Source organism: Bacillus rossius, chromosome 2 (genome assembly GCF_032445375.1).
Source record: "Bacillus rossius redtenbacheri isolate Brsri chromosome 2, Brsri_v3, whole genome shotgun sequence".
Taxonomy (NCBI): Eukaryota; Metazoa; Arthropoda; class Insecta; order Phasmatodea; family Bacillidae; genus Bacillus; species Bacillus rossius.
In genome coordinates this window covers 11177783-11203983 of record NC_086331.1, presented here as the reverse complement: position 1 = coordinate 11203983, position 26201 = coordinate 11177783, and the positions used below count along the sequence as shown (strand labels likewise).

At 35.3% G+C, this 26201-nt stretch overlaps 1 protein-coding gene across 4 annotated transcripts in view; it reads right to left on the bottom strand.

Annotated features, from left to right (window-relative positions):
* Nucleotides 1-26201, bottom strand: part of LOC134529097 (zinc finger protein 534-like) — an 83485-nt gene that overhangs the window by 3099 nt on the left and 54185 nt on the right. For all 4 annotated transcript variants that reach the window (XM_063362826.1, XM_063362827.1, XM_063362825.1 and 1 more), the window contains 4 exons: nt 24923-25059; nt 15757-15978; nt 8768-8947; nt 5575-5764 (listed from right to left, as the gene is read on the bottom strand). In XM_063362826.1, the coding sequence (XP_063218896.1) occupies nt 5575-5764; nt 8768-8947; nt 15757-15978; nt 24923-25059 (729 nt within the window). The remainder of the gene's footprint in view (nt 1-5574; nt 5765-8767; nt 8948-15756; nt 15979-24922; nt 25060-26201) is intronic.

The following is a 26201-nucleotide window of genomic DNA, read 5'->3' as shown; positions in this document are numbered from 1 at the left end:
TTATTTTCAGTACCATAGAACTTTTTCATACAAAATGTTTGCATGCAAGGTATAGATTATGCCGTTAGAGGCACAAAAAAATTTTTTGGATTTTTATTATTTGTAGTTCCACATACGTTTCTTTTTGTCAGCCAAGTTATACATGCACAAACAAAACAATAACATCCTGGCACCTGGCCACCCCCTTCTTCAAGCAGATGCCACAGTTCTGCACGGCCCCACCATGACCCGTCCGGGGTAAATCTGCCCTCCTAAGAGTCTAACTTGGCGCCATCCAGCCCCTCAGAGCAGCTGTGGTGTAACCTAGACTACTGCACACTTATTAAAAAGTGAATGTAGTCTACAGTGATGGGGATTTATTTACCTGTCTTCGGTTCTCATTTCTCAGTAGGTCATGTAGTGATTTAGTGTATTTCCTGGTTCTCTCTTCACTATTTTCTAAATTGTTGGTTCACCATGAAGTGACTACAGGTTATCCCCCACAGCGACAAGACGAAATCCTAAAAACTAAATTCACATCAAATTTTCTGATTTCTTAAATGGTGGCCTGGTTTTGGATCCGAGCTCTGGCCCCCCGTACTGTGGGTCCTGAGTGGCCATCACTGCCTTGCTACTGTGTTCCTCCGAGTCTTCTGGAGATGTCCTTGTGGCGACAGCATCGACACTGAACACTCTCGCCCTTAGTCGACGTCCAGCAGCCAAGTCTCAGGAATGTCATTCCTAACCTGTCCCTCATTTAGTCATTCATACGAGAGAAAAGCGTGTTTCAGACTTTCAAATTAACAACAATTGAATGATGAAACTGATTTGTTTAGAATTTGTGTAATTTTAAAAAAATAAATGCAAGTTAAATATATCTTGTCAACTGGTAAGTTTTATCCTTTCTGGAACAAAATATATTTTAATAAAATGCTATTGTTGTATCTTTTAAAAGCAAAAGAGATAATCAATTTCTTACTAAAGTGAGAAATCAAGATTAATCATGTTTAATTTTATCTTTTTTTTATTTCTGATACACATACTGCAGATATCAAGAAATTTTTCCTCTGTTCGTTTAACTTTCTTATGTTTTTTTAGTTGCCCAGTACACCTACAAGGAATTTTAATTAACTTTCTCGGGTAAACACCTTTAATTGACATTATAAAATAGGAGCATGATGTGATAATTGCAATGGTGTATAAATTGATAGTCACAATCACTCTACCACCATGCAACATTGAACAGTAGCTTACTTGCTGCACTATTAATGAAAAAAAAATGTTGCAGCTCAAAACTACATGAATATCTTGTCAGATTCAACACAAAATTTTCTATAAACACGTTCATAATATTGCTGAACCAAAAACGGTTTAGGAAAATGCTGCTAAAAACCAAAATGAGAGAATAACTGGATGCAAAGTGAAAATATGAGATAATTTCATAACTATTTCATAAATAGCATAGTTTTTAAAAACTTTCATGCATTTGTGTATATACATAAATAATATATTTCTTATTTATTTACCACGAGCACCAATGTGAGGCAATGTGGCTAGTTGGAAATCCTTCACAGTTGAAAGTTAACAAACACACACAAAAAAAAAGACAAATGAGCCATAAAAATGTAATGCCTTAGTTTCATAACAATTATAATAAAATGTAAGAAATGCAACTTCTACATTAACTATGTATATGTCTATAATATAAAACATTTTACCTTACTTTTAAGCAGTATAGTCTAAATTTTCATACATTTCTAGTTTTTGGATGTTGAAACCCTGAATAACCTCTAATTAAACAAAAAATCTAAAAACCTTTTGCAAGTTTCACATAAATTAATAGTTGAATACATGAATTCTGAAAGCACAGCATACATGATAATGAAATAAACGTTATCTTCCCATGGGAGCATATTCCTTTCTCGGCTCTGTTTGTGCCCACTCGGCTGTTGCTATCATGTAGGGATGGGGTGACCGAATCCAATATCCGCCGAATCCGCCGAATCCTAGGGATTCGAAGATTCGGCAGGTCTGATATAGGATTCGTCAAAGGATTCGGTGTTTTTTTTTATTTATTATGCATAAACTGCTTTTATGGGTTATTTATAGAAAAAATCCTAACCGCTAATCTGTACTAAAATTGAAATTTTTTAAGAAAAAAATTTTGTCTTTATATACACAAGAAACAGTAAAAGCACAACATATTTGAGGTTAGGAAGGCATCAGATGTTATAAACAAGAATGTACCCAGCCTAAGCTGTGTTGATATTATGTTTTGCCTACATACAACGTTTAAGAATTTATTAATAAATCTGCCACTTTTCAATATACAAGCAGTGATGCAAAAGTATTATTGATTTTTACTGTTTGCGCCGTAACCTAAACAAGCACCACTTCCGACTCGCAAACCGCGGCGATAAACAAGAATGTACCCAGCCTAAGCTGTGTTGATATTATGTTTTGCCTACATACAACGTTTACGAATTTATTAATAAATCTGCCACTTTTCAATATACAAGCAGTGATGCAAAAGTATTATTGATTTTTACCGTTTGCGCCGTAACCTAAACAAGCACCAAACTTCCGACTCGCAACCGCGGCGCATCGTCAGCTGCATTATCTTCGAACTCATCAAACACTGTTCCGTTTTCTTTAAGCATATGAAAATTTGTTTTTGTAATGTTTTAATCAAGAATATAAATGAATAAAATAGTTCACAAACAAACGTAAAAGTTTTCAACAGAAACGAAGTTCAAACAAAACAATATTCACAACACGCAATTCACACACGAAGTATTGGCGACACTGGGCACGAAACAATGGCGTCAAGTCCCGTTTGTTTATTAATTTGTTATCGGTATTGAGTTTATCTGTGCGAGTTTTTCTACTGAGCTGAATATTTACATGTAACGTGTGGTTTATCTTTCGTTGTGAATGGTGATTTAAAGTCATTTACGTGACGTAAATCACAATCAGAGATGTCGGACGTATGGGAACATTTTGTTCTGGACAAATCCGACACCACCAAAGCTGCATGTTTGTTTTGTGGTGCAAAAATATCCCGCGGAAAGTCATGTACAACAAGTGCGTTACGTAAACATCTTAAAATCCACTCGGCCCAAATCGCTGTTGATAAACGGGAGAATAGTGAATCTTCCGGTTCAGGAGAAATTGCAGGGCCTAGTAGAATATTATCTGAACCTCAAAACAGTGAACCATCACTCACACAGCCCACACTAGCACAGTTCATGACAAAAAAATGTAAGTTTTCAAGCAAAGATGGCAAAGGAAAACACATAGGTAGGCTTATTGCAGAAATTATATGTGTAGACAATCAGCCACTGTCTGTTGTGGAAATCAAAGGCTTCAGAAAGCTTATTGCATTTCTGGAACTTCGTTATTCAATGGTTTCGAGAAAATTTCTGGCAAATACTCTCATACCAGAAATGTACCAAACTACATGTGAGAAAGTCAAGGGACTTTTAGTGCAAGCAGAATACATCTCACTCACATTAGATATGTGGACATCATCTGCTAAGGATGATTTTATGGGCATCACAGCACATTTTATTGACAGTGAATATGAAGCATGTCATGTTGCTCTTGAAGTGAGGCCATTCTTGGAAGTCTCCCACAATGCAGAAAACATCATCAATTTCATATTGGAGTCATGTGAATCATGGAACATCAAAGACAGAATTTTGGTCATTGTCAGGGATAATGCTCGCAACATCACAGCTGCCTTGAATTCTTCAACCTATCAACATCTTCCCTGCCTGGCACATACCTTACAACTGGTCATAAACGACGCAGTTTTAAAATCTGCCAGTTTGTCTAATATCTTTTCTGTGTGTCGTCGGGTGGTTGGACACTACAAGCATTCTACTGCAGCTACCAAAGTGCTCAAAAAAGCTCAAGCTACATTGGGGGTCAAACAACATCGGCTAGTGCAAGATGAAACAACGCGGTGGAATTCTTCGTTGCACATGATTCAGCGCTTGTTGGAACAAAAGCAGGCAGTCACATTAGCATTAAGTCAGTTAGCAGGCGTCAACGAAGAACTAACATCAACTCAGTGGGAGCTGTTGAAAAATATAGCAGAGGTATTAGAAATTTTCAACCAAGCAACACTTGTTCTTTCGTCGTCAAGTGTGACCATATCTGAGGTCATACCAATTGTGAACAGCATAATCAAGCATTTGGAAGACCTCAACCTACCTGGTTTAACTGGTGTACGGAATGACTTGCTAGCATCGCTGAAGCTCCGATTCAAAGAAATGGAAACACGCAAAGTAAGTGAACTGTATAATTAACATTATTTGCATCAGTTAGCATAATTGTTGCAAGAACTAATACAGCCAATGTATTAAATTTTAAACATTTGGTTGCAAGCACTTTATGCAATTTCAGCTAATATTTACAATTTGAATTAATTTTTTTTTTTTTTTGCAATTTCAGGAATATGCTGTTGCTGTTCTTTTGGATCCACAAATCAAAGAAAAGGCATTTAACAGTCAAACTGAATGTGATGCAGCAAAACAAATGCTCCTAAATGAAATTAGGCCTACTGTGAAAGATAATGTCAGTGAGACTGAACACAACTCAAATTGCACATCTGATAACACAGTAAGTAAATACAACAGGAACCCTAAGACCCTAATAAATGTTATGTATTTAAGAGATAATTTGTGGTGTCTGATGTAGGTTTGTTGTATTTGCAGTGTAACAATGAAACGCAGTGTTCATACTTTTGTTACTGCTTGCAGGTGGGTCCTTCACATACAAATCAACTTCATGGGATGTGGAAATTTTAATCACAGCTTTTGACTCCAGGTGCACAAGCTGCTGCTTGTGATAAGTCACCTGAAGCAGAAGTTGACATGTACCTGAAAGAGGTGCCACTTCCACCAGATGGAAATATTCTAAAATTTTGGAAGACACGGAAATCAGATTTTCCTAACCTTGCAAAAGTCGCCAAGAAATATCATTCGTGTCCACCTGCAACCGTTTTTTCTGAACGACTGTTCAGTACTGCGGGGCTAATTGTTGACCAGAAAAGGAGCCGACTAGATCCTGAACGTGTGAACATGTTAACTTTTCTGAACAAAAATCTTAATATGTTTACAAATTGAGAGGAATTTTTTTGTACATGAACACTAAGTAAGTGACATACTTCAAGATTTCATTTTTTTAGTTTGAATTTGTAAGTGACCTGTTTTATTTTTATTTTATTACTTTTTGTGGATGTTGCTCTTATATCATATTTATGTCATGTAAATACATCATAATTTACTTCACTTGGTTTTTTTTTCTTGTAACTTGTAACTGCTATAAATACATATAAATATATGTAGGGTCTATAATACTATTTGCTTGTTAATTTGTGATTAATTTTAAAACATGAGTATGGTGCCTCACAACTGTTAAAAGATTCGGGTTTGGGTTCGAGATTCGGCAATTACAGTCGAGGATTCGAGTTAGGATTCGGATTCGAGGAAATCAGGATTCGCCCCATCCCTACTATCATGATTCAATGCACAAATGTCCTCGGCCAAACCAATACAACTATATGAATGTTAAAAGTAAGGCATTTACCTTGAGGTCTTGGTTACGCTTGAAAGTCTTATCACACAACGGGCAGGCATGTGGACGCAAGTCACTGTGGGTAATGCTGTGGGCACGCAGTGTACTGTTCGTGGGGTACACACGGCCACACACAGCACAAGGAAACTGAATGCCCCCATGATATTCTTTGTGGCGGTATAAGTTGGATTGTGTCTTGAATCTAAAAATAAAATGTTTTAATCAAACATAGCTATTAACTCTTGACACTAATGTAAAACGTGAATTCACACGTGCAAGTTAGAGCTAAAGGAATGTTTACATCTCTAATAATTAGAGACCTGCAAAATTTGCGGATTCATTCGGTGATAGGCTAGAATTCAAACACATATAACTCTTAGATAATTTTTCTATTGGCTTACTGTTCATCTGGACGAATCTCAACCAGTTATAAACCCTCAACCAAAGAAGGATCGAATCACAGACAAACCAGCTGAGACGACTTACAAGTCGGCAGCCAATGAACTTGCATTATTTGCCCAGTGTACAGGGGTATGTGCAGTCTATCCTGAAGGCCATCGAAACCACGAATTTTGCAGGTCTCTACTAATAATACGTCGAGAATAAAATTTAATTTTGTACACATATATAATTTTCACATTAGTGAGGAAATTATTACAGTTGCCAAAGATTTAAGAGAAATTACTTCTTTAAAAAAGCACAACCTGTTTCCATCTTAGCAAAATACTGTCCTCTTACCATTCCACTGACATAACTTTATCCAGCTGCTACACCAATTTATTTCATTTTCTACCTCGCTGGCTTCTTATGGCCATAATATAATTCAGCCATACACTTTTCCAATTAACAACTCACTATTTTTTTGATACCACCTCATTTTTACTTTCCTCACATTTTCCATAAAGCCCCATACCTTTGTCCTTGTATTGGCTTATCATCTTAGCCCTCCTGATAACTTATTATTCGTAGTTTGACTTCATTCCACAGTATTTTTCTTACATATCTCTTCTTTAACAATAGTACAGACATTAAAAATTATAGGAAAAGAAAGAAAAACATAGAATTTATCAGGATTAGAGAAGACACTTTTGTCTTCCCTGATGAAGGCCCAACTTTGGTTATCACACTTCACTTCATTGGTACCTCATTGATATTTCTTATATTTCTGAGACACATCTCTCCTTTACTACCAATATTTTTCGTCCATGTGGCATTAGAGATACAAAGTATGCCCGACATGTATTTTGATGTGTTTTTCGTCAACTAGGGTCCCGGCAACCATCCTATGTTTTCGACCGATTACATTCACAAGATGCACAGCACCTCCTAATGACTTCCCGCAATAAACAGATTTTTTTTTTAAATTTATAAGTTTCTCTATTTTAAGTTACAAATTTTTTTATACAATTTACTTATTTAAGAAAAACTCAATTGTAAGAAATGTAACATTCACAATTGTTAGATCTATGTTTACAAATTGTTAGATGTATGTTTACAGGACGTCATGTAAATTGTGTACCCTAGTAAGCTTTACAACTAGCACAGCTGGCATTATGTGGTTTGGTCAGTCCTACATTTTTGTACACATGTTGCCAAATATTGAAATACATTACTGGTAAAATTCTTACGTCTCGGCTTTTCCATAAATAAAATAATAAAATTCCAAAAATTGTTTTTTTTTCCCAGTACTTTTATTTACCTTTAAAACTGAGTTTGCAAATTTCTACAACAGTGAAGCAGCTGCCGCCATTGTGCTTTAGCAAAGCAACTTGGGTTACCAAAGATTCACACCAGTCCATTCTGAGGCCGGAACCATTCCGGAGATCCCCGAAGTTCGCAGCTTGCTCGTGCAACTTCAGTAGCACATGATATAGGATTAAAACAAGCGCGAAAGATGTTGATATCGCCTCTCATAAACTTAAGTGACTGAGAAATTAGAGAATTGCCAAGCTACATTAAAAATACTTTAAAATAGTGTGGATGATTGATTAGGTTAGGTTAGCTACAATAAAACTACTGTGAAATTGTGTGAACGATTGGTTAAGTTAGGTTAGCTACATTACAAAAACTATAAAATAATGTAGCTATACTAACCTAACCAACCATCCACTATTTTAAACTTTATTAAATGTAGCTAACCTAACCAACTATTTTCATGATATAAATTTGTAATATTTACACCAAACTTTAAAATGGTAAACAACTAAGATAATGCAAAGTTTTACTTTTTTAATTTTCAGAAATGAGGCTTTCCTACAAAATTACCAATGTTTTAACCAATCAGCATAACATTTCTTACCAAATACCCTGTAAATGGAATCAAAAATTAAAATCCTCAATGTATTTATTTTAGGTAAAGAGAGAAAAAACCAAGAAGAAAAAAAGTGAATATGCACGAACATGGCCTCGGATTGAACGGTTGTGAATCTTAGGTTTACCAAGTGGATCTATGTGTGCATGCTTTGAATACTTCAATCACTTCCAAACTATCTTTTTGGACTGCTGACAGCTTTTGCCACATTTATTTATGGTCATAGCATTGTCTATTTATCCTTATAACGGATCCTTAACGTTAATTAATGAGTAATGCATTTGTTTTTTACGGCAACTTGCTCTGAAACACTATTTCTACAAAAATGTAATCACTCGGCTTTGTGTAAACGTTGATTTTTCCAGTTAGTTGCCATAGTATACAAAATTCACAAAACATTGCCACATGCAATTAACTTTCACGATATGTCAGTTATAAAATAACAGCACAACGTTTTGGTAACCAGCCAATTTTCCAGGCCGTAAATAACAAAAAATCATACATTTCAGATGCAAACAGTGTAGTAGAGAAAAGTACAAGTCAACATGATGAGGAAGTATGAATGGTAATGATAATTCCCTGTTCTTCTGCCGCTCATGTCACTATCAGTTATGGATACAGCTTGTGAGGTTATAAGCTAGTATCAGCGGCAGTTATAATTTATTTTTAGGAGCAAAAACATTGCCTACGTTATGATGTGAGACGCCATGCAGCATTGCCACATTACACCACATTATATTTTAAAAAATGAGTTACATTATCTTTCAAATGTTCTAAAACTTTCAGCCTTTTGTACCAACCACAAAGTATAAAGAAAAAAATGATTGATTCATTATACTAACATAAACCAGTACCCAGAACTACACCCCCTTATTCTGCACAGAAGATACTTACACTCGTCCACAAATGTCACACCCATATTTTCCTTTTGGCCGATGTGTTTCCAAGTGCACCTTGAGATTTCCTTTCGTTGAAATCTTTTTTCCACATATCGGGCACACAAAACGCATGGTAGTTGTCACAACAGACGAACTAGTGTGCAGCACTCCTCTTGACGAATAGACCGGGCTCGGCCTGAAAACACACACAACTGCTTCATGCTCATCACACCTCTTCAGTCTTCAGTTAGTACAAACAAGTAAACACTAGGACTAATTCTGACCACCTCACTGTAATTATATACTTCATTTTTTTGCTACCAACAACCACCACACAGAAATTCACATACACTGCCAGTTACTGCTTTCAGTCAGACGCACATACCACATATACTGAATCTACAGCCATTGGTTAACACCACAACTAAAAATACCTGTCACTGAACTTTAAAATTATTGCATATTACATGGGGAAAAATCTTATCATTATTTCTTGCAATGTCTTGTTATGTACTAAGAATATGTATTTACTATTCCACTTTTACAATCTTAGGCCCGTTTCAGACGAACCGTGCCCTTGTTAAGAAATGGGTATGGATGCTTATGGGTGCCTTCAAAAATGACAGTGTCTATCATGGTCCAAAGTGCTACATACTGGTTGGTTGTCAACAGTACGACTATGCCACCCACCGTTTAATACTGGACCACCCAATGGGTACCGTAATCTTATTCGAATGCACATCTTCTCTAAAGTTTGCTTGCAGCTTACTCTAAAACACTGAAATGCTGAACAGTGCAATAACTCAACTAATACAGGATTCTCTCCAGTATGGTTGTTATTACTGAAATGAACAAATTAAACATCTCATCAAAACCTGGGTCGTTAAATCCCGGTAAGGAGTGGAATGGTGAACCGGAACAGCAGTGGAATGCACTGGTAGGGAATATGAGAGCAACCTGAGAAAACCCAGCGACTCGCTGCAGTGTTCACTGTGTTTCCCACTTGCCAAAAATCTGGGTCTAACCACACCTGCAATAGAATCTGAATCAATTTGGTGAGAAGCAAATTATCTCGACCACCATGGCTTCTTGCGGTGAAAAAGTAACTCTCCATGTTGAGGCAGGACCAACACTGGCACTTAGTGGAGCCACCTGCTGTACCGAAACAACAGACCTGCCGATTTCCGTGGCGGCTACAAGACTAGGCCAACCGAGAGTGAGGTGGAACAACTATCAAGTACGTGCAATACATTTTGCATTTTAAACACACAACAAATAATCAAAATTATTAATACTGTTTAAAAAAGCTGTAGCTTAAACAATCTTGTGTGAAACAAATTATTCAATAATTTGAAAACAAAATAAACAAATTTTTTAAAAAAAGGTGTAGGATTCAATAAAAAAATCTGTTACAAATGTTTTCATGATAGTTCTGAACCAGGTATATTTGTAATAGTTTGCATGGCCACCGTCGTAGCATTGCAAAACCCCTGCCTTTTCCAGCTCAGCTTTGCAGAGTATTCTTGTGATAAGGTATTTTTCAGTAAGGCAGTACAGTCAAACCTCATTATTACAAACCTGAAGGGTCCAAATTTTAGCACTTTGTAATAACGAGGGTTTGTATTAACCAAACTATTGGAAATCATAACAGGAAATAAAAATTGATTTCACTTGTAATGCCTGTAATATTACCACAAAGAAAATACACTGTAATATAAGCTGGCTCCACTATACACATAACATTATTTAAAAACACTAAAAAAAAACATTTCAATGCAGTACCTACAGCAGAACCCATAATACAAACAAAAATCTTCAAAAAACTTACAAAATTATATAGCACTTTATAGATACAAACATTAACTGTTCAAACCTTAGCACTTTGTAATAACAAAGTTTGTATTAACCAAACTATTGGAAATCATCACGACAGAAGAAAAAAAATTGATATAACTATAGTTACAACCAACAAGAAAATACTCGGTTTGTAATATATGGTGGCTTCACTACATACATAAAATTATTTAAAAACACTAAAAAACCAACTCAATGCAATACCTACAGAAGAACCCATACAAACGAAAACCTTAAAAAAATCTTGCATACAAAATTACATAGCACTTAATAGATTCAAACATTATCTGTTTCAACCTTCCGTTTGAAAAAATTGTCAATTCTGGTTTGCGTTATTTTGTTTTTATAGGCATTGTTTACTGTAGAACAAAGTTTATCAAAGGCCAGAAGTGTTTCAGTGCCAACATCAATATTTGATAGCACATTTTCTAATGTTGCTAAAGCACTGTTGGCATCCTTCTTACTCGGTAGTGATGAACACACTTCATCATCTTCATTTTCTTCACTTCCAGTTTCGTCAACACTTGCCTGCACAGCACAAGACTGAGCCTTGTTGATACACATCAGTTCATCATCCACTGGTGCTGCACTTGTTGCCACATCGTCATCCACTCGCACAAACTCACTGAATGGTTCCTGAAACTGTAGATGTTCCTCAAGCTGGTCCCATTCTTCCACATTGCAATCTTCTACTTCTACTTCTGGAGCCTGAACTTCACTGGCACCAATACCAGCTTTCCTGAAGCAATTTGCAATGGTAACAGGTGTAACTGCATCCCATGCCATAACAATATTTTTCATTGCATTCAAAACATTCCACTTGAAGTTTGCCTCCTTTTTCAACTCAATCTGACGAATCAAGTATGAGGTGAGACGAGTCCTGTAGTTTTTTTTCACATTCTGGATGATCCCCTGATCTAAAGGTTGCAGGAAACTTGTTGTGTTGGCTGGGAGGTACAGCAATCTCACATGCGACAGCTCAAGTCCTGCAGAAGAGTGAGCAGAACACCTGTCTAACAGCAGTAAAATTTTCTTGTTTTTGCAAGCCATGCGTCTTTCAAGTTTAATTAACCATTTCTGGAAAATTGGGATGGTTACCCAAGCAGCTGAGTTGGCTTCATAGTCACATGGGAGATTGCTTATATTCTTAAAACACCTTGGTTTTTGGAATTTTCCCACAACAAGGGGAGGAATTTTTGTTTTGCCGCTTTGGTTACAACACAATAAAGCAGTTACACGTTCTTTGCTGTGTTTCCCTCCATGGCACTTTTCACCTTTTACAGCCAATGTCTTGTTTGGTAACAAGTTATAAAATATACCTGTCTCATCCATGTTAAATATGTCATCTTGATCATACTGATCAAGTATTGGCTGAACAGACTGTAACCAATCCTTCACTTTGGTCGTATCAACAGCTGCAGACTCCCCACATACAGTTTTTCCAACAAGATTGTTGCGATCTTTAAATCTTTGTAGCCAACCACTGCTGAACTTAAAGTCCGAAATCCCTAACCTCAATGCTAGGTAATCTGCCTTTTTCTGTATCATTGGGCCAGAAATTGGCAAGTTTACTGCATGCATTTCTTGATACCACTGTAACAAGGTAGCTTCCATTTCTTCGTGTTTTGGACCACGCAGTCTTTTTCTAGATAACTCGCAAGAACTCGTCAAAGCTAATTCAATTTTTTCACGATTTTTTAGTATCGTCGACAAGGACGAGAGCGGAATATTGAATTCTTTAGCGATTTCAGTTTTTGTTTTTCCTCCATTGTCAAATTCTTTTATAATATTAAGCTTTACTTGCAATGTTAGATCATTACGTTTACGTTTTGCAGTCATTTTACACTAGAAAAACGGTAAAATGTAGGTTATAGTACACGTGCACACAAAAGGAAATACCGAAACTTATTACCATAGATATCTCAACTTCGTATGTGCACTTCCGACTAATATAAATAAGCTATAGAGTACTTTCCTTTTAGTTTTCAGTTTACAAAACGGCATTTTTTTTGCTAGTTTAGTTACAATCATCACCACTAGAGTTGCGCTTTTCATCTTGTTTTTCAACCATTTTGTGTTGTACGATACGTACATACATCTTTGGAGAAACGTTTGTTTACATAATTGTGTATACGTGATTATGTTTTGTTAAACTTTGCCCGTGAAATTCGTATTAACCGTTTACTTATACATGTAAACAGTAACTTGAGGAATCAGAACAACTTCGTATTTCATATTAACCGTATTTCGTATTAAACGTACTGAATAACATTGGAAAACATACTTCATTTCACGGGACTGTGAAAATACTTCGTTTAAACGGGAATTTCGTACTAAGCGGATTCGTATTAATGAGGTTTGACTGTATATCAGCTGATCATGTCAGTTAATTTTCATGGAGACCTAACTTTCAAATTGTATTTTATATTGTTAATATTTTTATAATAGTTTCTGATATTTAATTATTTTTTATTCATAAAACACTTTGAACTACACTTCTACTAATTTTCACAAGTTGACTAAGTTACTATTTATAAATGTGATTTCCAGTATTTTATTTAATTGAAATGTCATTTTTGTAACTAAATTTTTATGTGTGTATTTCATATTATGTTTATGATGTTTCTAAAACATGGGACAGTGGTATCTTAAAAAAAAAAACAAAAAAAAACAAAAAAAAGTGCGATGCCATGGCACCGAAATGATAAAAATATATTAATTGAATCATGTGTTAAAAACAGACAAAGACATTCGCCAGGACCATGGGGAAGTTCTCTGACCGGGCAATCATAGAAAAGTAGTTGTAGCCAATAGGAAGACTTTTTACTGAGGAAGTCCCTAACTATATTTTGTGTGTGTTTTGTAGTGTGTTTTTGCAGGGTACCAGGGCCGAATAAGGGTGTAGCAAGGTCACGTCCTATTATAGGTAAGGAGACAGGTGTAAGAGAGCAAATTTTGTCTGTTCATTCTGGACGTAAACACAGACACTCCTGCCAGCCGCACAACACTAAAAGCGACTAAAATAAGAACTTATCAAGCTATGAAATGGAATGATGTTTTACGGTGCACAGTTCGCAACATAAGGTGGTGGGTATGTAATCATCAAGGGTTGTGAAACTCTTTCGATACAGACTCTGTGCTCATGCCGATAGGTGATTACTAACCCACAACTGTCTTCTAACAAGTGTGATGCCTCGGTGAGAACGTCTTATCAAGACAAAATTGCATTTTAACCCTCTTTCAGTTTTGTGTAAGCTGAGCACAAACATCTGTTAAATGCTGACTTTTACCCATGTGTTGTGTTAACGATGTTAAAAATAATCACAAACACGGTTTTATATTGTTTTAAAAGTAATTTTTTTTTCTTTTCAAGTAAACTTTCATGCAGGCCCACATAGTAAAACATGACTAAACATCAAAAAATATAAGCATACTGAAAATAAACTATACAGTAAATACCTGTTCAGAAAATTCTCAAGGTACTTTGAAATTTTTAACTTATTACAGATAAATTTTGTTAAAAGGGAAAATTTTTATGTATTTATAGGTACAGTGCTAAATTGTTTTCAATTTTAGAAAATCAATTTTTCTAAGTGGAATATTCTTCAGAGGGTTTTACTGTAGTTAACACTTTATAAGCTTCAGTGCACTTGGGTTGGGGTTAGTGTTCATAGAGCAGTGAGCTGGCAGCAGGGTCGTGCCTAGCCTCATAGTGCTGGCCTGCCAGGGAAGTGCTTTCCCTTCTTTAAATTATGGAAAGAATATTTTTATAACATAATATAACTATCTACATGCCTAGCACAAATAGCATTAAACCCATAGTTGTTGAAACTTTGTGTTATTTGTTGTTTTAAAAATTTGTAAGGTACTTCACAAAGCCAAAAACTGGATAGTCCCATATTGGGCAGATAGGTGAAAATGAGATGAAACGGGTTTGTTTTGTGTCTTTTTATGGCAGGCATTATTTAATGCCATCTGTAATCACATCTCACTGGTGTACCATGTATACTGTGGTTGTGTATGATACGCAAGTGCTGAATGGAGGTTTATGTTGAAACGCATTGCATGCAATTACGAGCTAATCTCGCCGAAATTCGAAATCAATTTTAACACTTTCTAAACTGCAGAGAAACTTTATTGATCTCAAATTAATTATTTTATAAATACCCTTTTTTTATTACATTTAAGTTTCCATAAAAAGCAGGTACTTATAGCTTAACCAAAAATAATGCTTACCAAAAACTCAATTCAGTTTACTGATCCTTCAGAATATACAACCTCTGTTGACAATGGAAGCTAAAAGGGTTAGTCAGGTACTTAGTTTGAACTTTAAGGTGTGCCTAGTACAAAGTCCATTTTCAATGGTTTTTTGCCAGAAAATGAATTACTTTATGGTTTAAATATTAACTTATTACAATATTTGCATCCTACAAACAAGCTGATACCACAGAAGAACAAATTTTATGTCTTTTTTGTCACCAAAAAGCATAAATCGACAAATGGCTCTTACAGTTTAGTAAAATTCCCACGCAAAGACAGTTTTTAGTTGCTTTTAGTGAAAATTTTTCAATACTTTACACAGAGATATGAATTTATTTCAGTCAGTAGATGCCTAAGTCTCAGATCATAAAACTTACACAGATATTGCAGTGAACTTTCTTCTGTTTGGATAAAGCAACAAAGTTTGATTTGGCTCTATAACTATGAAACTATCTGGTACGTATTGTGACAACAAGGTTCAATTGAAAACTAACCTCAAAGACATAGAAAACTTTATTTGGTGTATAGTTTCAGTAGAAAATAATTTTTAAAAAGTTTAAAAATTTTGTATTTAATTAAAAGCTAATTTTATTTCTTGAGCACCAAAAAACTAACCTTGAAATTCAAATTATTTTCTTTGACTCCTGTGATTATCTGTGCCTCAAGTGTTTGATTCAAGATTGTATTACCAGGCTAATGTTGACATGTAATAAGGTAATATAAGATTATTCGATCCACAATAAGTATTTTGCAAACTAGCGTCCTGCGCACATTTCCAAAAAACACTGAAAATTTCTTTACCATACTATTAGATAAAACCATTTCATCACCTTCACAGTCTCTCACATAGCGAACACCAGATGCTCACTAATTTTAGGCAAATATAAATACCTTTGGGGATGATTGCTGCTGTCAGATGTGGAAAGCACACGTCGTTCAGAAGGCAAATGGCTCCAGAGGTGGTTCTGAAGACCTATTTCGTTATTGAAACCACGCAAACAAATGGAACAGCGGTAAGGCTTGGTCTCTTTATCGACTGACGGTGGCACGGGAGGAGGCGGAGCGGGTAGCTGTGACGGAGGTGGCGTTTCCTGAAGCTGGTTCTCCTCAAGTCTGTAGCATCAAACACAAAACACACTTCACACAGTTACAAGGCTACAGAAATTAACTACAGGTCCAGGTCTGCATTCAACTTAGTCTGGTTCCTTGAGACACTGTCACTGCACTCAACTTTAAATTTGTTTCTACAAACAACCACCACAATAACAGTCCTGAGCTTTTCCGTGCAAAAACTATCTCACGTTTTAACATAAATAAAGACCTTTTCAATTTAACCATACATGCCCTTGAATAACATGATAGTTTATTAAACCAGGAAAAAAGATTCAATGGTTGCATGCAATTTCTATTTGTGACAAAACTCGCTCGAGTTATGCCATAGTTCATTCCAGGGTAAGGCATTATGTAAACGTGCCAATTTTTTTATTTGTATTAATATTTAATTCTTAGTAAATTTTGCTTTAATTATGATTGTAGTTATTTAATTTCTTTGGTCAACTTCTTAAAATTTAAAGCTTAAACTAAGACTGGTTTTTGGTATAAATTAAAATTTTGTTTTCATTTCTTAATCTTGTTGGAATGTTTTGAGGCAGAGGCCGAATATGATGTTACCAGGAGACAAAATATGTTAAGATGGAAAAATTGTGTGATAAAATTTGTTTTTTTTTGGTTACATACCTGATTGGCAGTAAATTTTGTCATATTGTTTGCATATACGGGTTAACTCTAGAGCTTTGACTAGGTTTGTAATGGTGTTCACTGCGGTGGGCATGCATCGCGGGACAACCACTAAGCTAAACGCGAGGGAGCAGCGGTCACATCAGTATAATTTTGTCTTTCGTCGGTTGCGGTGTGCGCTGGTAGCTGGTGTCCGGCCTATTCGCGGGGCGAGCTACAGTGATCCACCCAGGTCAACTGAATCAAAGCTGAATAGAGCTACAGGACTCCAATCATCAAGCCTGCGAGGCCAGCAGGTGCTTAGAAGTTAAGTGGTAGCTCCAATCAACTTTAAGCGAGAGCATTTTGCCCATACCTTAAGTCTTGGCAAACATCTTACGTGTTGCTGTGCACTAGCTGGAACATGTTTAAATTCTCAAAAACATTGACATCTTTATTACCTTTCATTTCATGACAAGACTGGGAGCCTGGGAAGTGGAAACCAGTAATTTTGCATTTGTTAGCTGGTACGAGAGTGCAACGCTCTGTTTCATTTGCTTCTACAAGAGAGGGCGATCTGTCAGCTGTGCTAACATGCAACTCGGCAGTCATGTCAATGACAGTGGACTTAAACTTTAAAAATCAAATTTAGAATGCCTTGTGTGTTTAGAGCCAATATTAAAATTTCATGGAGTCTTTCGCAAATTTTAGATTTTTGCATTTCCTCGAACTTTGTCTTTATCACGCTGCATTCTGATTGAACTTTTCATGCAACTTCTCCCTTTTGCTGACCTAATTTTGTGAGCGGATTTTATTCGTTAAAGGCGGGCATTAAATTTGCTCGTTTTGCTTATGCACAGATAATTCACACAAACCTAAACAATTACGGACTTTTTGGGAATATGCGATTCTTTATAACCGCATATGGTAAGAACATTCAGTAGTTAGAATTACTGCATTAAGGTAGCAGAGAAGCGCAGTGAGTGCATCGTATAAATGTGCACAGGAGCAAGCAACAAGCGCGGAGAAAATCACGATGCACAGACAAGCGACAATAGAAAAGCAACCTTTCTGATCATTTAAATTTCTACACATATTATGGCCTATTTTTCCTAACTTGTTTTAAATAAAGTAACCGTAAATATTATACAACTGTACAGACAGTGCCGCAAGTGCCTGCAAGAAGACTATTTTGAATTTTGGTTTTGCGGCTCAGTAGCCCAAACACATCACTAAAATTTATTTATTTAATAGAGCAAAGCTCTTAAGAGATTGTATGTAATGTATTTAAGCATTTTTATGAATTTAATGTTTAGTCCTTTTTTGTATGTGCCAATGTACAGGCTGTTTCTACATTTATGTAAATATATTTGAGTTTACTGTCCAGGGCAACTGCATTTCATCTCTGATTTAATTTATTTAAGGCCCTTTATCCTGGAATGAATTTAAGGTACTTTACAAATTTATTCGGCCTGCACATTGTGTATGACATTGCAATCTGTCCCAGATTTCTCCTGATAACCACCCGTGCTGAATTTTGTTGTTGGCAATTCACCTTTTCAGCCCTTTTAAGATTTTTGTTGGTTAATTTTTGTTTGACCCAGCAGGAGGTTTCAAGGGGAACCAAAATTTAAGTATCAAAAATTGGTATATTCAATACCTTAATATACGTTAAACCATTACATTTTTTAAAAATCTTAAACTACAATAAACATTAATGTACAAAGTGCATAATTTACAATCAAAAATAGTTTTCTTGAGGTAAGCATTACACAATGCCTCATTACAGAAATACTGTAATACCAAATTATGTACTTAATTCATGTCCCTTTCTTTGTATATTAAACATAGCCACAAAATAATTTTGATATTTTGTTCACAGCCTGTAAAGCACTTGTGACAGCTGTAAAAACTTACTATTTTTTTTTTTACTTCCCCACCTTTGATTTAGCATTAGAAAACATACACGGCATGCCTGGAGTTGGTCTACACTCACACTGTTTGGCCTAGTTAGTTTGTCGAGACATCTCTCTTTATCCCTCTCGCCAGCAGATGCTTATTACAAATGAATTTGCATGCCATGACATTACATCCTCAAATGTAGAATAAATATAAAAACAAAAACATACGTATATTACCTAAACTGACACAAAGTAAAATATGTAAAATGTTTTACTGTAAAGGTCATTCATCAGTCATTCCACATTCCATTATTCAAAACATTCTGTAATCTGGCACCAATCAAACCTCTTGTGTTCAGAATTTTTTTTTTGTGGATTCTGACTGTTTACCTTGGCCGCCAAGTGGTATTACTGCGCTGTTACAGTTTTTAGTATGCTCAGAGTTTATCATTATGGTCTGTCTTCATTTCAGTTTTGTGTTTCATGTTTTCTAGAAAGTTACAATCAACATTTCACATTTTTACATTTGGTATTCCAGTTAAAACTATATACCAGTTGTGTGTCAGTTGCGGCCGTGTGTTCTTAGACGACGGACGTGTGTGCGTGCGGTCCTGTTTGCATGAACACACTATTGTTTTGTATTGTCTGTTTAGTGTGTTAGCAATATTAACTCCCTACTTTTAGCTCAACCCAACTTCTGGAGGTTCCTCTTAAGCCAAAATAATGCTATATCATTAGATCTAGCACAGATGGACATATTTAAATCACCTCCTAAAAAAAGGGATCCAGTACGGCTATAAATGAGAAGCAGTCCTCAAGGAAAGTCTTCAAAATAGAGGTCCATAAGATGGAAGATTGAATCAAAACTGTTCAATCGATATGTGCTACGGTCTACGACCTTAAAAGTGAAAATCTAGTACTATTACCATCAGAAAACACAAGATATAAAACAGTAACTTCTTCTAACTAAGCAAAGTTTGAGTTTTAAAAATCACAATGAAAAATCTTACAGCCAAGTACATTCTTAAGAAAATGTCAAGCAGTAATAAGGCTGAACTTGTGGAAACTCCACGTGTCTCGGGTAACGGTAGTCAGTTTCGTTGATTACTTCCAACACAACGTCATGAGCGGCAACATCACCACCCAGAATGTTGAACAAGATGCTTCCTCTGTAGTGCAGTACGCACGTTAAGTCCAGAACCAACTTGAACTCTCGAGGTGAAACGCGATCATGAATTATGCATGCTCTGCAGTCTGAAAGAGAAGCTAAATTAGGTTGAGGAAATTGTTTTAGATTGAAACCCTTTCAGTATATTCGTCCACTGACGTGGACAATTTATATCTCAATGATACATGGAGTTTATCAAACCTTGAATGTGTGGGTTAAAGTATAGCTACATTCTAGGGGACATCATACTTATGGCTATGAAATGAATAAATTTCATTTCATTTTTATTAATTATTATAAAATAAGTATACATCAATATTATAATTATAGTATAAGATTATTACCACACAAAAAATTCAAAAAAAAATAGTTTAGTTACAACAAAAAAATTCAAATCAGGTATATCTTAAAAATTGACAAAGGGTAGCTGAAATGGTTAATAAGCTTGATTATTTGGTTTTGAATGCTTTCGACGGATATATTAATTTTGTTCCAAATTATTTAACAGTATTATAATTTAGACCTTATTAATGCTAAATAGAGTGAAATAATAGAATTAGAATTTGTAGCGTAAAAAGTGATATATTTACTTAAGGCTAGAGTTCTTCGAGAACTTGTGATTAAGTAGTTAATATGCGGTTGATAATATAATTCAGAAACTACGAGGGTTATTTTTTTTTCAATCTCCGATCGACTGTAATAAAAAAACGGGAATGAATTGGGAAATTATTTTAATGTCAAAAGAAACGTACATCTTTACTCTATTTTTCCACATAATCACCGTGCAGATTGAGGCATTTGTCGTACCGATGCACCAGCTTTCCAATACCCTCTGCATAAAATGATGCCTCCTGCCTATTCAGCCACGTTTTAACAGTGCTCTGCAGTTCATCATTGGTGTTGAAGTGTCGTCCTCCAAGCCACTTTTTCAACGTGGGGAAAAGGTGATAGTCACTCGGTGCCAAATCCGGACTGTAAGGAGGGTGATCAAACACTTCCCATCTTCAACTGAGGTGTGAGTTGGCCGCTCCACATGGTTGGTGGAAGGGGGTAAACACTACAAGAAGTGTCGATTCGTGTACGAGCGATTAGGGTATCGATTAATGGGCATGCCATGGAGAAATGAAACTGCAAACACACTGCAGGGCACTGTTAAAACGTGGCTGAATAGGCCGGAGGCATCATTTTATGCAGAGGGTATTGGAAAGCTTGTGCATCGGTACGACAAATGCCTCAATCTCCACGGTGATTATGTGGAAAAATAGAGTAAAGATGTACGTTTCTTTTTTGACATTAAAATAATTTCCCAATTCATTCCAGTTTTTTTATTACAGCCGATCGGAGGTTGAAAAAAAATAACCCACGTAAAATAATACCAAGTTCTATAAAGGTGAAGGATTTGAGAATCAAAGTGTTGTCTAATTTGTAATCATATTAAATAGACAAAAATTTCCTAGTAAAAGATTTTAATTTTGGTTTTATCTTTGTTGAGAGTAACAACATTAAGTTTGCACCAATCATTAATTTCATTAATGTCTATTTTAAATAATGAACAATCATTTGAAGTGATAATTTTTCTGAAAATTTATTAAATGTCAGCAAACAGCACACCAGTGGAGTAATTGAGAACCTGGGAAAGGCCATCAATGAACATATTTAACTGTACTCCAGAACTATATTTGACTATCGAAGAATTACAGTTGTTAATGGATACAAAAACCTATTTTTGAGATAAATAGAGAACCAGTTCACATAATTATAGCTTAAACCAAAAAATTAGATAAAAACTTACCAAGTAAGACTGCATGGTTCACAGAGTCAAAGGCTTTTGCTAGATCAAAAAAGCAGGCATCAACCTGACCCCTATTTGTGATTTCATTACGATAGGATTAAGGAAAGTTATTGGATTTGTAGATGTGGTCATACCTCTTGATTGTTGGATATTCTATTTTTCAGTGGAAAACTAATAATTTTAAAAAATTATTTTTTCAAAGATTTTAGAAAAACCATTCAGAAGAGGTATTGGTCGATAATTAGAAACATTTAATTTGGTACTAAAATAAATAAATTTGTGAATAGGTTATTAGCTATTTTCCATTTGTTTGCAAATACTCGAGTTCTTAGATTTATATTAAATAAATGTTTCAGAAGGGGAACAAGTGTGAGCAATCTTTAAGAATAAAATTAGGTATTCCATCAGGACTAGTAGACATGGAAGATTTTTAGGAATTGATGCCCCAATGAACAAGGCTTTCCAAAATGGTAAGAACAAAAATTGTGTCATACCACATACAAGAAGTAGGAACTTGGTAGTTACTATTTGAAGAGACAAACACTATAAAAAATATTCAGTAAAACATTAGATAACAAAGATGGATCATAAGATAGAGCACTATCCACTTTTAGAGTTTGACATAGTGCCAAAACTTTTTAGGGTTATTCTTGTTGTTATTGTAAATCATTCTGGTCCAGTTAATTTTGCCATCTATGAATTGGATTTTAAAATTTTTCCAGTAAAGCGGACAATTTGAATAGTAATACATGTTTTTATTTCTTTTGTAAAGTTTATGAAAATGTTTCTCTGATTTTAGGACTTCAATTAATTCTCTTGAAAACCAATGAGGGTATTTAATTATAAGCCCTTTTTGTAGTCACAGGGATAAAGTTATTAATATTTTTACTCATGCAAATGTTTAATTGTTCAACAAGATAGTTATCAGAAAAATTGTAAAAGTTGGACCAATCATGATTTTTTGTAGAATTATAGAGGCCAAAAAAGCTATCTTTTTATAGTTCCTAAATATAATAGATGAGTTGATCTTGCAAGGAAAACTGTCCATTGTAACTATTATATTCAAGGCAGGATGATACAAGTCTTATTTGATGAGTGTATAAACTGCTCAAGTTACTAAACATTGCGATAAATTGGTAAAACAGATATCTAAAAGATTTTTAGATGTTTGAGTTTTGTTACATTGAATAGTCCAAGGCCAGATGTAAAATCAATGAGATACTGTGCCTAATTTTGGAATGTGTGTGCAAGACATTAGTAGTTTGTTTGTTGATCCAACCTACACCAGAAACATTGAAGTCACCTAGTATCACTAAAACATCTTGACAACAGGTGAGTTGCTTTTCTAAAGCCTAAAAGTAGAAAGATATTTCCAAGAGTAAAAAATTTGGTTCAGGATATTTTAATTTTTAACCAAACAGCTTCCATTCCGGGTTAATCAAAGGTATGTAATTGTTGAACTGATGCAAAATTGAAATTATTCATTGCTATCAAAACACCTCCCGCACGTTCTTTTGACGTAAGTAAAGCATTTCTATCATTTCTATTGATGAGAGAATGGTCACTGAAATAGTGAGAATGTATATGATCATTAAACCAAGTTTCCGTGAGGCAGATGATATCATAATGGGAGTTGACATGATTCTGGAAAATTCTATAGATTTTGTTGTCAGTCCTCTGACATTTTGATATACAATTTCCCACTCCTTGGGATTTGAAACACGACAGTATGTTACAATGCTCCTGCAGGCACGTGGAATAGAACAATTCAGTATCACTGACTGATAAAGGTTTATGTCTAGCCGTACCCGTGTTGCCAGTATTAGTTGAGGTAGAATCGTTAATAGTGATTTGTTCAGGATGAGGTTTCCTGTAAAAGGGGCTAATCAAGCATTGCTGGGCCAAAACACTATAATATTTATTCTATTAAAATTGACGGAGCTGCTCAGGAAGACAGAGGGAGTCTGCGTGTGGTCACAAATTTCTGTGCCTTTCCACTCTGCTTGGTTTGCCCCAAATATACTGCAAATCATTTTACCGACTTTATGTGCAAATCACAAAATCAGTGTCCAGGACATTTTTCGACAGGGCCGAGCAAAAATGGGAATACTCATAGGGCCTGGGCGCTATCTCCCTCGTCACAGGGCAGGCAAGGAGGAAGGCATTGCACTTCATAAAGTGAATGGGAAAAAAGAAATCAAACCTGAGTCAAATTTCAGATAGTTGACAGGGATCTGACAAACTCACATTTAACTTACAAATAAGGTATTGCACACCTCTTGGTATTAATGAAAGACTGTCTATGCAGCTACAACTTTCATTTAATACATTTGTAAAAAAACTATGTGAAAAGGCTTATAACAAATAATTAAATATAAACTTTGATACAACCACAAATAATTTATGGAGATTGATAGCTACAAGACATGCATGTAGTTTGTCCGAAATGAAAAACTAAGTTTTTATTTTACCTTTGATCTAATAAGAGATGTAATTAATGTTTTGCACAAATTAAAATTAGAATTATGCTCATGGTGATGGTTTTATTTCATTATTTGTGTTGGGAAAATATGTGCACATGTAATGTCTGCTCTTGTGGAGATACCCAATGATTTTTATTCTCTATAATACTACATGATTTACTGAAGTTTTAAGGATCATTCATAGTTACATGACAGCACAAACAATGCCAGGCATCATTGTTTGGGTGCAGCTCTCACATTTACGCCTTTTTATGACTGACAAAAAACAACTTTTCCCAATTTAAGCCATGATATCATGCATTTACTGTAGTAAACTTTCCAAATAGAACACAAAAATCCACTTGCTAAACGATAATAAATCATGTAGGTTTCACTACTGATAACAGTTTAGGATTCATATAGAGGCTCCAAACTATTAATAATGAATGTTACTATCATTCATTAAAAATATTTTAATCCTGATCAGCAATGACATTATGAGTAACCAGGAATGAGCTAAATTTGTATACGTGTCACACAGTGTGGAACGAGAATATGCTATGCTCATTCAGAGAATATTCCTTTATCAAGAAACTGGTTCAACAACCACGTATTAAAGTTATTTGTAATATATACCCAACACTAACATTTTTTACATAACAATGCAGTGGCTAATAATTAATCATTATTATCGCCATCGCTTGAAAAACATTTTTTACATGCTACAAAAAGTTATGGCAAAGAAGTTTTTTGGAACACAGAAGACGACTTCTAATTGCACTACACAAAAACATTCATACTGAGATTGCGATACATCTGGCCAAGAGCAATGCACTATGAGCCGAAGGTAAGCAACCAGGACTAAAGCTAATTAGCAAGAAAATAACTACTTTTGACACAGTCTTCTACTGGATAGGACAGTTCCACACAGCATGCGGGCATGACAGGAAAATGTCTACCCATGCACTACTCTGCAGGAACATGGAGCACGAACATGAGATGTCGAGAGGTCACTTACGACGTGAGGCCAGACGATCGGCTCGAGATTTCTGCCGAATCGTCGTCATCGCTGCTGGCATCATCCAGTGTACAAAGGAACAACATAGGGTCCACACGCACTTCAACCTCCGTCACTTCGCTCTCAGTGTCGGTGCCCTAAAGTGACAGCGTCGTCACACAACACAAACCAACATAATGCTGTCCTACACAGAACTATTCCCATACATGGCCCTAAACATTCATCATTAAAAAAAACATCATTCTACCTGAGGGGCCTAAAATTTTTATACATTTCTATCTCTGTCCACACAGTGATTTTACATGGTTCACACAAATGGAGAAAGTTTAACTCTTCAAAATTTAAGTATGTAAAACTAGCACCCAAAAATGTGACACATGCAACTAAAACATTTAATACCATTCCAGCTAGTCCCGAAAATTTCAGCATAACGAACAATTAATGTGGAATTTCGTACTAGATGAAACATTTTAAAGTACCACCAATAAGAACAAAAATATAAGCCACAACATGAGAGAAAAGACATTCAAAAACCATAAAAATAAATTTTTAGTGTCTATTTCACACTACCAGTACAACAATGCAATGGCAAGTACCCAACATAATTCTTAAAAGTAATTTACAAGTAAATAAAAATGTTTTAAAACATAACAGAAAAATATATTTAAAAATTCTGCACTCCTAATATCATCCTACACATGCTCAATGATGAACAGAAATATAAATGTAACTATGTACGGATGGAAAAATTTAATTAACTAAGGAAACATTTAAAAAGTTAATTTTTTAATTACAAGTTCTGCATCTCATCTTAAAATTTGCAATGCACACATTATATTAAAGTTAGAATAGTTATGCTGTACCAGTTTTTCAAGTAAACTTCAACACGTGTACATGACTAGCAATTCATTGAAACTAATCTTTACATATAGGTAGATGCTTTAAATACTTTTATTTAAAGCCAAATAAGCACTGCATATTTTAGAAACTATAATCAAAGTAAAACATATATCAAAACAGTTTTACACAAATTAAATTATTTTTAGGAGTTAAGAAAATATCTGCAACAAAATGTTTTCAAATAAATTTTCTGTGGTTGATTGTGGAAAAAAGCACCTTAAAGGGTTTGGTTTGTTTGGGGCCACGAAGGTCAAGTGGTCAGATCACTCGCCTCCCACCAGGGGATCCAGGGTAGATTACCGGAGGGTCAAACCCAAAATTATCGCAAGTAGGAAATATGGCAGATTTTGCTGCATGCCAGTGGATTTTCTCTGTGGAT